This window comes from Ipomoea triloba, chromosome 8 (genome assembly GCF_003576645.1).
Source record: "Ipomoea triloba cultivar NCNSP0323 chromosome 8, ASM357664v1".
NCBI lineage: Eukaryota > Viridiplantae > Streptophyta > Magnoliopsida > Solanales > Convolvulaceae > Ipomoea > Ipomoea triloba.
The window spans coordinates 14,034,150-14,046,954 of NC_044923.1; the positions used below are offsets into that span (position 1 = coordinate 14,034,150).

At 34.4% G+C, this 12,805-nt stretch overlaps 1 protein-coding gene and 1 non-coding gene across 2 annotated transcripts; one reads left to right on the top strand and one right to left on the bottom strand.

Moving 5' to 3' along the window:
• The first annotated feature begins 9,082 nt into the window (after window positions 1-9,082).
• Window positions 9,083-9,154, top strand: TRNAW-CCA. The gene has a single exon. It is a non-coding gene; the product is annotated as a tRNA-Trp (tRNA).
• Window positions 9,155-10,568: 1,414 nt separating this feature from the next.
• Window positions 10,569-12,480, bottom strand: LOC116027876 (mitotic spindle checkpoint protein MAD2). The gene is made up of 7 exons (XM_031269647.1): window positions 12,287-12,480; window positions 12,167-12,182; window positions 11,926-12,056; window positions 11,378-11,498; window positions 11,153-11,256; window positions 10,943-11,064; window positions 10,569-10,801 (listed from the first exon to the last, which is right to left on the bottom strand). Exons 1-7 carry the CDS (start codon window positions 12,357-12,359, stop codon window positions 10,742-10,744), a joined length of 627 nt encoding a protein of 208 aa, XP_031125507.1. The 5' UTR covers window positions 12,360-12,480; the 3' UTR covers window positions 10,569-10,741.
• Window positions 12,481-12,805: the final 325 nt, after the last annotated feature.

Below are 12,805 nucleotides of genomic sequence, written 5' to 3' on the forward strand. Positions count from 1 at the left end.
AGAGGTGATAACTCATTCTTACATTTTTTATATATAGATAATTTTTTAATTGTTTTTCTCATTTGTTTTGTATACATCAGGAAAGCATGATGAACACTAAAAATTTCACATAGTGTATCTATTCATGTAAAGAAACAAAATGGAGAAGTATAATAAACAGGGTTGCAAAATTATCCGTCAAAAACCGCCTTGTCTCAGCCACCTCCTTTTTTTTTTCTTTTCGCAGTCAACAGAAATTCGCCACTGAGACAGTCTCAAATCTCACCTCCTGTCTCCTCCACCTCCGTCGTCGCCGTTCACCTCCGCCTCCGCCGTCGTTATTCGCCTCCTCGCCCGCCGTCACTGTTACCCTCCACCTCTGCTGCCCGCCCTCAACCTTCTCTGTTGGAGTGTTGGGAGATGACTTTTGGAAGTCAAAAAAAAAACAAAAGATGAGAAGAGAGAGATGTGAGATTGAGAGAATGCTTTTAATTGCTTTTGTTTTTTACTTATTCTTGGAGAAATGGAATCAGGTGATAGTCTTGGGAAATGGATAGGGAAGACAACCAAACACTCAAACTAATAAAGAATGAAGAGAGTTTTTTTTTTTATTTTATTTATTTTTTATTTTTTTTTAAGAATGAATGAAGAGAGTTAGCAGCAGAAACAACATGAACTTTTAATGTCTTCTATATAAGAACTAAGTGGGTATATTTTATATAAATGTCTTCTATATCTAAATAAATGGAATACAATGTTTTAATGATACAGTCTATTATAGCAATAAACAGAATGTAACTTTTTATACTCAGCCCCTAAATCAGATTGAACAACTTTGATTTTACGATTGAAGGCACGTTCAACTAAACATCGAAAACGCTCAAAAACAGAATATATATCTGACTTTAATTTCATAGGAAAATACCAAGTATAACGAGAAAAGTCATCCACAAATAAAACAAAATAACGATAACCCTCAGAAGAGAGTACAAGAGCAGGGCCCCAAATGTCCGTATAAACTAAATCTAGCACATTCGAACTAACAGAGACAACACGTGGCAATGGGAAACGTGCAGATTTACCCATTTGACACGCAGAACACACAGTATGAGAAGTTTTATTCGACTCACTAACAGAACAAGACTCCAAGACTCGATGTAAAACACGCTGATGCGGATGACCCAAACGATCATGCCACGTAGACGCCGAAGCACGAGCAGAAATAAACGCGGAAGGTGAACCAGAAGGAACCGGCAAGGTATAGAGCCCACCGGAACTATTGCCCCGCAAAAGAATTTCCTTGGTCCGAATATCCTTCACAACAAAGAAGGAAGGGTGAAACTCAAAAAACACCTGATTATCCGACGCAAAGCGCTGAACGGATAATAAAGAGGCAGAAAGACGGGGAACATGTAAAATATGAGACAACTTAAGAGACCTAGAAGGCGTAGAAATAGAAGCATGACCCACGTTACTAATAAGTAAAGGCGTACCGTCACCAACACGTAAAGTGTCGTTACCACCATATTCTTCAGAAGTAGAGAGGGCAGCTATATCATGTGTGGCATGATGTGTTGCACCAGTGTCAGGCAACCAGGTATGAGCAGTCACGTTATTCGCCGAATCACCCTGATGAATAAAATTCGCTTGCGGAGAAACAACATAAGGCAACTTGTAACAAGACAAAGCCGAGTGACCAAATGAACCGCAAATTTGACACTGGATGGAAGAGCCTCTGCCACGGCCTCTCCCACCGCCACGTGACTGCCGACCAGAACCGCCGCCGCCGCGCCATGCAGAACCTCCGCGACCGCGAGCAGAACTAGAACCAGCACGACCGAACGGTGCTCCGCCAGCCGAACGGCCTCCTCCACGACCACGCGACTGGCGACCTCCCTGAGCAGCGAAAGCCGCCGGTGCAGCACCTCCAGGCAATGCGTAATCATCACCGGCGATGAAGTCTTGCGCGCCCAGCAAGTCAGCAAGCTCAAGGAGCGTCACCGGATGTCCTCGAATCGCCAGCGAAGAGGTGACACCCTTGAACTCCGGTCGAAGGCCGCGGAACACGTACAGGTTCTGTTCTTCCAGCGTTACCTTCCGGCCGGCGAGAGCTAAATCTTCAACAATAAGCCGAGCTCGCCCGAGATACTCTGCCGTCGACGAATCTCCTTGCCGGAGACCATGGAGTTGGCTAAGCAAGTGAAGTTGGCGGGATTGAGAGGCGGAAGCGAGGGACTGCTCAATGGCATCCCACAACTCCTTCGATGTCCGACAGCCGACGGCGATGGAGAGCACCTCCTCGGACAGCGAAGAAACCATGAGAGACAGCAACCCTTGATCACGGCGAGACCACGCAACAAACGCCGGATTCCGAACGCGGGCAGCAACAGCGGACGAGGTAGCAGCAGACACGGCAGGGAGGAACTCCTCCGGGCAAGGACACGATCCATCAACAAGATCAATGAGATCATGGCCACGTAGAAACGGGAGAACCTGAGTACGCCAAAACAAAAAATTGCGGTGGTTGAGTTTGATGCTAATGTAGTGATGAGCAGAAGAGAGCGACGACGCGGGAGCCGGCGCCGCAGAACTCACAGCAACATCTGAAACGGTCCGCTCAGAGGCAGAGCCGTCATTCGTAGCCATGGGAACAAGAACGAAACCCTAGCGACTGATACCAGATGAGAACAATTATGTTTGTATTAGAGTTCACAAAATATAACTGTAGGAATACAAGAGTATATATACAAGAGAATCATAAGTAAATTAGGACTGAGAATCATAAGTAAACTAGGACTAAGACTTATAGTATGACTCTATTATGTAGAGTCCTAATAGAGGCTGCCTATTTATAATGTATATTTGGAAAAAAATTATCAAATTATGACAATCCCAATGAATTTTGGGCTGGAAAAATAAAAATTAGGATGAATATTAAGGGAAAAAAACACAATACTAATTTAGTACACATTATTATCATAAAAAAGATTTAGGAAAAGAGCTAAAATAATAATTTAGGCCAGAATATAACTATCATAATACATAAATAAAAAATGACATCACAGTACTTTATCATCATTTGCATACAAATTTAGATGGTTAACCTTTTATTATTAAAAAAACACCCAAACAATCAATATGAACACTATATTTGTATGTTATATATTGCCATATTGGTCATTAATTATTGGAGTAGGCTGCAAGTTACACTATACCCAATGCAGACAACAAATTTACTTTCCTCGTAAATCTAGGCATCTAGCATTGTTGCCCTGCAATAATCATTGATAGATCTAGAGCATGTTTATTTTTCTAATTCTATGAACTAACTAATGCTTATATATCACTTGAGATTTTTACACATAGCAGTGAATTATAAGTACCTTCTTATGACATCCTGGGAACATGTCCTAATCCAACATTATACAAGCATTCAACTAAAATTTCTGGAAACATAAATAAATTTTCTGACTTAACTAATAAATAAAGAACATAAAAGTACAAATAAAACAAATAAAAAATTATAAGCTAAGCACCTTGTGCTCATATAGGATGTAGTGACTCTCTCATATGGGAGGTCATGAGATTGATTCTTACTACAGTGTAGTAGAGCCAGTTGTATTCAAAAAATAATAAAAAAAAAATTTTTGTGCTTCAGTATTGAGAAAGTATGTATGAACATATACTAAATTGTAACCGAGTAAATAGTATTCAAAAAAGTTACAAGTGGGTCAAATTTTGGAAAACTGTTTAAATTTTAATTTTTTTGGGAAAAATTAAAATAAAAAAGCTAATTTAGTAGTAAATGCATGTTACATTTTCATGACTAGAGAAACTCAAACCCTCGGAGGAAAATAAAATACCCTGGACTACGTTATTTCCAGCTCTCCTACTCTTGGAGCAGATTTAAGGTTTCCTGTGCAGAGAGATTAGAAAGAGCGAATGAGAGTTGAGACTATGTGTATCTGAAACTCAAAAAGTGAGATGACAGATGGGATTCAGCGGGAGGTAGAGAACCGCAGACGGAGTGACGGTTCCAAGGGGGAGGCGGAGACGGGGTCACGGTACAATGGAGAGGCAGAGATGGATTCACGAAGAGATTAAGAGGGCTAGAGAGGTGACTGGGCGCGAGTCGGAGAGCCGGAGAGAGAGAGCGATGGGTGGGTGAGAGCAGCGAAGGGTGAGAGATAAAGACAGTGAGTGTGAGAGTGGTGAGCGACGGAGAAGATAAGAGACATAGTAAAAGAGAATTTTATGTCCGAAATCCTAAAATGAATCGTTCCAAAAAAATTACAGTATTTTTTAAAATTATAATTGTGGTAAAACTATTATATACTTGGAATTTTCTAAATTATGCATTTAAAAATTTTAAAAATATTGAAAATTTTCAAAAACTCATATTTAAGCCTACAATTTGTTATTTTACATTTTACTAAATAGCTTTTTTATATGTACTCAAAAAATAACTTTTTTTATATTGATGTTTAATTAGGTGTTCTGTTGAATACAATTTTTTATGAATAAATGATAGCAGTCAAGACCAACAATATGACCATGAAAATATAGTAGAGTTCGCGTAGTAACCTATGATTTTACAAAGAAATGTTGGTTGGAACGAAGAAATATGTTGGGTCAGGTTTTATTTGCTTGGGGGTTGGGATCACCTATTAACTTTTGGACCGTTGGCTCATTATATATATCGTATGACCCAATTTATATTCTTCTTTAATATGTGTAATTGTATTTTTTACTATTAATTTAAGTTTAGGATATTTTATTAGATTATTATATTCTTTTTTAAATTATCAAAATTTTAGAACTCAAATTGTTATTTATATTTTTTAATGAGGAACTTGAAGAAAGGCGTGCACCAATGGGGTTGAGACAATCACAATATTTGCGGAAATAAAGAAACCAAAGACGATTCAAGTATGATTCTTTGTCAGGTTATCTTTGAAGGATGAGTGGGAGGTAGAGTTGCAGAAAAATGAAGAATGGGTATTCAGGGTTTCAAACGAGTGAGTTGTAACATTTATAAGATGAGTTGTTGGGTTTGAGTTAGTTGGGGCTAGAAACTAGATCAGATTTGTGTCATAGTTTGCATTGGATTTGGGTTTTAATATTATAATAGCGCGTGTTATTGTAATATGATGTATCTAAATATTCTATCAAGTTATTTCTTTCTCAAAATTTATAAGTTTGCCTTAACCTATAATATTTATAAAAATTTGTTTTTTTTTTTAATTTTCTTTTTATCTTTAAAAAATTTGTCTAAAGATTATTAGTTTACATCTAATTTAGATTTGTGAAAATAATTGTTTTGTAATAATGTGTGTTTATTTTAAACAAATACTACACTGTGTTAGAGTCAATAGTACTCAAAAATTATTTTTCGAACAAATTTTAAATTTATAATAGAATTTAATTATTCGTATTATGTTAGAATAGTTTGAATTTATTATCGATTTTTCGTATTAAATTATGAAATTATCATAATATTACATGAATTTTATAATATGTTCTATTTGTGCATCACAAATTCACAATGTATATAAGTGTAATTATGTAGCTTTTTGTACATGTTTTATACTTAATTTATTATTTGTCAGAAAAAAATAATAATTTACATGCAATCACATATTCATGTCATTTAGTTAATATTGTATACTATCGCTTAATACTCTTGGAGTATATTCTTATATAATTGATCGAATTAATATTGTGTATTGCACGGGTGAAATTTTAAATACTTTGTCTTCAAGTATTTTAATATAATTTATTATTTTTAGTAATTAACCACCTTAAATATCAATTTATATTTTAATTACAAATATTTATGTTCATTATTTTATCATATCAAATCAACATAATTTTTAAATAATAAAACTTTATAAATGAATAAACATCATATTTCCTTATTATATATGAAATTTAATAATATTAATAGTTTTTAATAACATAGAATTATTTTAATATTTCAAATATTTAGTCCGTGCATCGCACGGTGGCATACTAGTTTGTTTAATGGATTGTTGGTAAAATGTTTGTTCTTGTTATTATTATTATTTTATACGGTTACAAATACGAAGCAAATTATATTGTATTACGTGAACATTACATTGTATAGGGCAGTGGTTCCTGGGTAAACTGCCAAAACTTGCCTTATATAGGAGGAAATAGGGTTCTGAAATTTTTATAAATTAGTTTATGTAATCAAAAAAGTTTTGGATCTAGATATGAATAAAGCCACAACAACATTTTTGTTATTCTTTGTATGCCTTCATTATTTAATGTTGATTAGTGATGGTGTACTTATTTAATTGTAAAATGTCTTTTGGTTTGTTAGATTGAATAGTGGACATAGTGGTGAAGGGGGTAACTGTAATTCTGAGAATGAAAAATCAACATCCTTAGATGGTGAATTTGTTAATTCTTAGTTTTTAGTGAAGATCAACATGGTAATGTTGCTGATACTGCAACTACAAATGTTGTAGATGAATTTTTCAGTTCAATTGCCCAATTAAATGAAATAGATTTTGTCTGATTACCGTGAAGAACTTATGAAAACTAACCATGACACTATTTTGAAGTTGATTTTGGACAACACTTATTCAATGGAGGGTAGGAGTATATTCAAGAGGCTGTATATATGTTATGGAGCATGTAAAGAAGGGTTTTTTTAAATAGATGTAGGCCCTTAATTGGTGTAGATGGATGCTATTTGAAGGGAAATTAGAAGGGAGGACAATTATTAAGTGCAGTTGGAATAGATGCTAATAACAACATGTACCCAATCGCATTTACTGTGGTTGAAGGTGAGTTGAAAGAAACTTGGAAGTGGCTTCTTGAGTTATTAGATGACGATCTTCATATTTCTCAAAACCTCACTGGGTGGACCTTTATGCCCTTAATAAAAGGGGAAGTACCTAAAGATTATGTCTACCATTGCTATAGTGTGGAAGCATATATGAGGAGTTATAAACCAGCAATAATGCTAATTTATCCCTCGAATTTATAGACAAAAACTAGCAAAAAACCTCCACTACCACCCAAGTATAAAGTGCAACCAGGTAGACAAAAAAAAAACTAAGGAAGAGAGATCATATTGAGGATGAGTCCATCGTGGATGATAAGCTAGTTGGCAAGTTATCAAGAAAATGTGATAAAAAGAAGTGTTTAATTTGTGGACAATATGACCATAACAAGCTTAGTTCAAAAAACCAAGTAATTACACTTGTATTTGTCTTTGTATTATGTTTTCTATATTGACCATTCCATTCTCATTTATTACACTTTCTCAATAGATGCAAAATGATGTTGAACCCCCGACTGCTACTAAAGTTGAAGTTGAACACCCTGTTATTGTTATTGATATAGCTGCTGAAGTTGAACCACTTATTGCTAAAGTTGTTAATGTTGAAGTCCAACCTCGTGCTGCTATTGCATGGGTTGTTCTAAATGATAATGTCATTGAAATGATAATCTCTAATGCTTTGTAGGATGAATTGGTTGGTCAATACTCTTATGGCACGTTTAGTTCGCGGAATATGCCTAGAATGGAATAGCATTCTCAGTAATAGGCCTATTTCGCTGTTTGGTAAAACTTCCTATTCCCAGAAACATTGTTCCTGGGAATGACCTATTCCCCTTGCAAGGGGAATAGAGATTCCTAGGCCCCCCTAGGTGAACTCAAGAATAGCCTAATGTTGTTATTTTTCAATTTTACCCCATGGCGTTTTGCGGAAATATTTTTCTTTTTTCAAAACGCTCCTATATTATTTTAAAAAAAAAACTTGTAACTAAGAGCAATTAAGACTCCTTAAATGAAGGAGCTTTTGAGTTTTGGCTCTTTATGACTTGCTCATCCTATTGTTAATTTCAAAAGAGAAGCAATGCTTCTCTTGTATAGAGGAGCTCAAATGAGCTCCTCTTCCTGAGTTACTGATGTGAGATCAAAAACTCCCATTTATGTTTTTTTTAAAAAATTATTTATATATAATTTTGTTTTTGTATTATTATTATTATTATTATTATTCCGTTTTTCTTATTATTGTCATTAATATTATTATAAATTTTATTTTATTATTACATAATACTAATAATATTAGAATATGAATATGAATATTATTATTATTATTCCTTTTTTCTTATTATTGTTATTAATATTATTATAAGTTTTATTTAATTATTACATAATTCTAATAATATTAGAATATGAATATGAATATTATTATTATTATTATTATTATTATTCCTTTTTTCTTATTATTGTTATTAATATTATTATAAGTTTTATTTTATTATTACATAATTCTAATAATATTAGAATATTATTATTATTATTATTATTTTTATTATAATTATTACATATTTTATAAGGGTATTTATGTCTTTTAAAACATATTTCATTTGTATTTCTTAAACCAACCAAACACTGTAATATAATTCTTAAAGTTTATTCCTTCCGCGAACCAAACAATAGAATACAATTCATATTCTATTCCTGGCCTATTCCATTCCTTATGGAATAGCATTCCTATTACCTCAAAATTCATTCCGTAAACCAAACATGATGTTAAACTCTTTAAGTGCATCCTCATCAATTGTCGTCGTCTTTTGGCAGGTTGTCGTCGTCTTTTGGCAGGCTATGTAGAATAGAGAGAGGGAGGGAGAGAAAAATAAAGGTGTTTTGTGAGGAAAAAATTACTTAATACCTTGTGTGTAGTACACAGTAAGACTCACAAAAAATCAATTTTTTTGCCAATACTTTTTTTCTTTCCTTCAACTCACACACTCTCTCATCCAACAATATAGAAAAATACTTTCAAAACGTCTGCATGGACAACTCAGTTGGTCACATTGAAAAAGTTTGGAAAGAAAGACCAATGATTGAGTGATTTGAGTCATGCAGTAAGCACATTCTCTATTAGGCTGGGGCGTTGGGTGGGGGGGGCTTGGAACTTTTGGGGATTCAACCAATTGAGAAGAAAAAAATTTCAAAACCCGCTTTTGGGATTGCTCTAAGCAGTAACAAGTGAGTAGTGGTCATAATTTTAAAAGTATTTAACTAATAATATTATTTGCGACGATTGTACAACAAATTGGATCTGTGGCGCAATGGTAGCGCGTCTGACTCCAGATCAGAAGGTTGCGTGTTCGATTCACGTCAGGTTCAAATCCTGAGTCTTCTTTTCGGTTTCATGTTTTTATGAAGAAGAAACTTCTGTGGAATTGGATGTTATGAACTGAGCTGAAGGAAGATGTGGTTTGAAGAGAGGCGGCTGTCTAGATTCAATGTGGTGGTGTATTGGGTTCATTAAGCAAGGAATAACATTTTAATCTTTTACTCTCAAATATTTTTTTTTTGATGAAAAATTCGCAATCACTATTTGATATGTGGATAAATCCAAGGATCACGACCGGCTAGGATTCAAATGCGTACAAGATTACAAATTTTTAATTTTTTGGCTATTCTGCAATTAACAATATTGCAATTTTGGCATTCTGCAATTGTGAACTGCTTATGCAGAAATGCAATTAGGATTCTTGTGCAAACTACTATATCAAATGCAGAATTGTATTTTAATTCCTATAATCAAACTAAATTTTTGGAATCCTAATTATACCTATTGTTATTTAATATTTAGGAATTAAGAATTTTAATTGTCTTTTAATTCTATTTATTAGGATTCTTGTGCATAATGAAATTGTAAGTTTATTATATGAAGATTAATTTTATTTTATATTATTTTATTTTGTAAGTTCTATAATTTGTTTATCATTTATTTATGAAAGGATTGAAGGCACATGTTTACCCTTTGTGCAAAATAAAATTTTTTGATTGACGAATTCCTTAGTGCAAGCGCTTCACATGTATTTATTTATTTATTTTTGGTTAAGATCAATGTTATAAAAATCTTGAAGAGATCATTAATGATTTTGCATCTAGGAAAACACATATAAGATTTCTTTCATGATTAGATTTTTATCTATAAAATGTTTGAAAATTTTTAAATTTTATTTCAAATTAGTTGACATTAGTATTTTTGTACCATATATAAAATTTAAAATTTAATTATAAAAATTTATATTAGCTTCTAAATATGGTATTTGGGCATGATGCCTTTTATTTCACTTGTCTCGACCTATAAAACTATAGGACTGGCCTTGTCTCTCTTCCCCACAAATTATTATGTGGACTCAGATCCACCTTGTAATTATAAATTTTCACAATTTACATACTGAGTATTCATAATTGGAATTATAAACATTCAATATGTAAGTTGTGATAGTAAGGTAGACCCGGGTCCATGGTATAAGTGTATAACTATTGCTATCCTCCCTCAGTGAGTCAAGTGCTTCCCCTTCAAAATATTGAGCATTGAATTTTTAACATTTGTACTACTGTGGTCGTTCGGATTAAAACTGACCAATTTTTGTACACAAAAAGTCACGAATTGTGATTTTAAAAAACTCAGTTTCAAAATTGTTTTTCTTTATAAAATAAGGCCTAGTCATTAGTATCTGACAAAATTCACATTCTTTGTGTTTTTGTGTGTGTCAAACTAATATCATCAGCAAAACATAAATTGGAAAAGCAAATCCAACATCACATAAATGAAATCATTGATCAATAACATAAATCTTGTTATACAGAGAGAGGGAGGGTTTAGGACTTTCCTCTCACTTACATAATACTAAATGTGAATTGACGATTCACAAACTTAAAAACACAAGTGCCCAACATTTAACCAACATTCATTCATGCCTCATCCCACTCATCATCATTCTTGTAGGAAACCAGAGTGTCAACCTTGTGTATCTGCACCAAATACAATCAAAACCAACATTTCAATATTTCAGTTTCCACGCAAAAAACTTCAAGACTACCCGAGTGAGACTATTAGGTAGCTCAACTCTGCAGATGACTACTACTACTACTTCAATTAGTAGTATTACTTACCTTGGTGTCAAAGGAATGCAATTTGACCATTTGTGGATTTGCTATCAGTTTAGGGTCACTTTCGATCCAAGTGAACGGGACTGCAACATCTGTATCAGTGTAGGCTAACACATCGAACACGCCTATTATACATCACCAAAGTGAAACTACACATAGTCAGACACATCATTTTGCTGATATATCTATCAACAAGGCTTGCTGCTTACTTACATGCTTCATCAAGGCATGGGAGATATGTAATGCTGGAAGCTATTTGTCTCATAATCGCTTGAATTTCGCGCATTATTTCTTTATCACTCTTCTCCCTTGAAACACTGCAAATTTCATTAAATGATATAAAAATAGAAGAAGAAAATGTTACTCCTCCCCTCTTCAACTCCTAGTTTCATATTTAATAAGGTCCAACAACTGGAGTGGATTAATTAAATTAATTACCCTTTCTCAACAACCTCACTGTCTGTCTCAATACTGAAATTCCACCTCTCTAACACCTCGCCACTGGCCTTACTCATGATCACAAGCACAACCCTCTGTAGTTTCCCGGCCTCGAGCCACTCTTTGCAAAATTCAACATTAAATCATCAATACAACAATAAATGAAACATCCATCCATCCATCCATCAATTCACAATGGACTATACCAAACTATATAATCAATCAATCAATAGAAACTGAAACCAGGGGTTAACTCCAGCAAAGATGGCAGCAAGATATCTACACTTGTAACCACAAGGTCACGAGTTCGAATCCTTGCCCCCTTGGTTTGAGCCGGCCAGCTATGGGTAACTTAAGCTAGTTTACTTCCTTGTGGTCCTTTGCCGGATAGGTCACAAGGCGAGGTTTACCTTCACCCAAAAGGGTTGTGGGTTTCCCTCATCATCCAAAAGAAATAGAAACTGAAACCCTAAATTAAATAGGAAAATTACCAGAAAGTTGGGTTCAATCAATAGAAACTGAAACCCTAAATTAAATTGGGAAAATACCAGAAATTTGGGCTGTTAAGTTGGAAATGAAGGTTTTGACACCTTCATCTTGAGTGAGCAACATCGGAAGCCCATATTTCTTCACCTTCGCAAAACTCTCTTCCGGGTACACACCGCGGTTGTATAAAATACTAAACAAAGAAATTGCCCCCATCAAAATCAAAATCAAAATCTCAGCCCGAAAAGAAACAACATAATATTTCAAATTCCAATATGTGAGTTTTCCCCTTTGGATTCTTACCTATTTGCAGCATAACCTGCCAAAGTGGGTTCAACAAAACAGAAAAACACAATCAATACTTATCCGAACAGAAAACGAAAGACGAAACCCTAATTGGGGGAAAAGAAGGGAAATACATACCGAAGAATTCACTGACAATAGCGGCTGATCCGCGAAGAGTGATTATATCTTTGGAGGCAGTTCTTGAAGCCATGTTTCTGAACCCTTAGAATGTGAGATTCTAAAATCTAAATTCAACTCAAGAGAAGTAGGGGTGGTGGTTTCGAAGGATCTAAAATTTAGGTTTTGCTCTTTGATGAGTTCGCCGCATTGCTCCGATTCTTGGGAGAATATGAATGAAGAAATGAAGGCGAGGTGGCAGAGTAACGGCTAGTTCTTCTTTGGGCCCAGTGTAACGGTCACAAGCATATTTTAAATTCCAGATGAACGTTGGAAAGTGGATCAAATTTGGGCTTCTGTTTTTAATAGGATTTGTTGATAAGTTAACGTGTCTTAGGGCCACACAATTTGGCCCAAACGATAAAAAGTCAGACTTGTATCCAAATTAGAGATGACCCAAAACATGAAAAATGGCAATAGAAAATATCATTTTTAGCCTCTTCTATAATACATATATTAATTTTGGTCCTTCACTATTAA

Coding starts and splice junctions, on each gene's coding strand:
- LOC116027876 (XM_031269647.1), bottom strand. CDS start 12,359: ATGGCTTCAAGAACTGCCTCCAAAGATATAATCACTCTTCGCGGATCA. Junction 11,257..11,377: donor AGTGAGGTTGTTGAGAAAGG/GTAATTAATTTA, acceptor TGAAATTTGCAG/TGTTTCAAGGGAGAAGAGTG. Junction 11,065..11,152: donor CCCATGCCTTGATGAAGCAT/GTAAGTAAGCAG, acceptor GATGTATAATAG/GCGTGTTCGATGTGTTAGCC.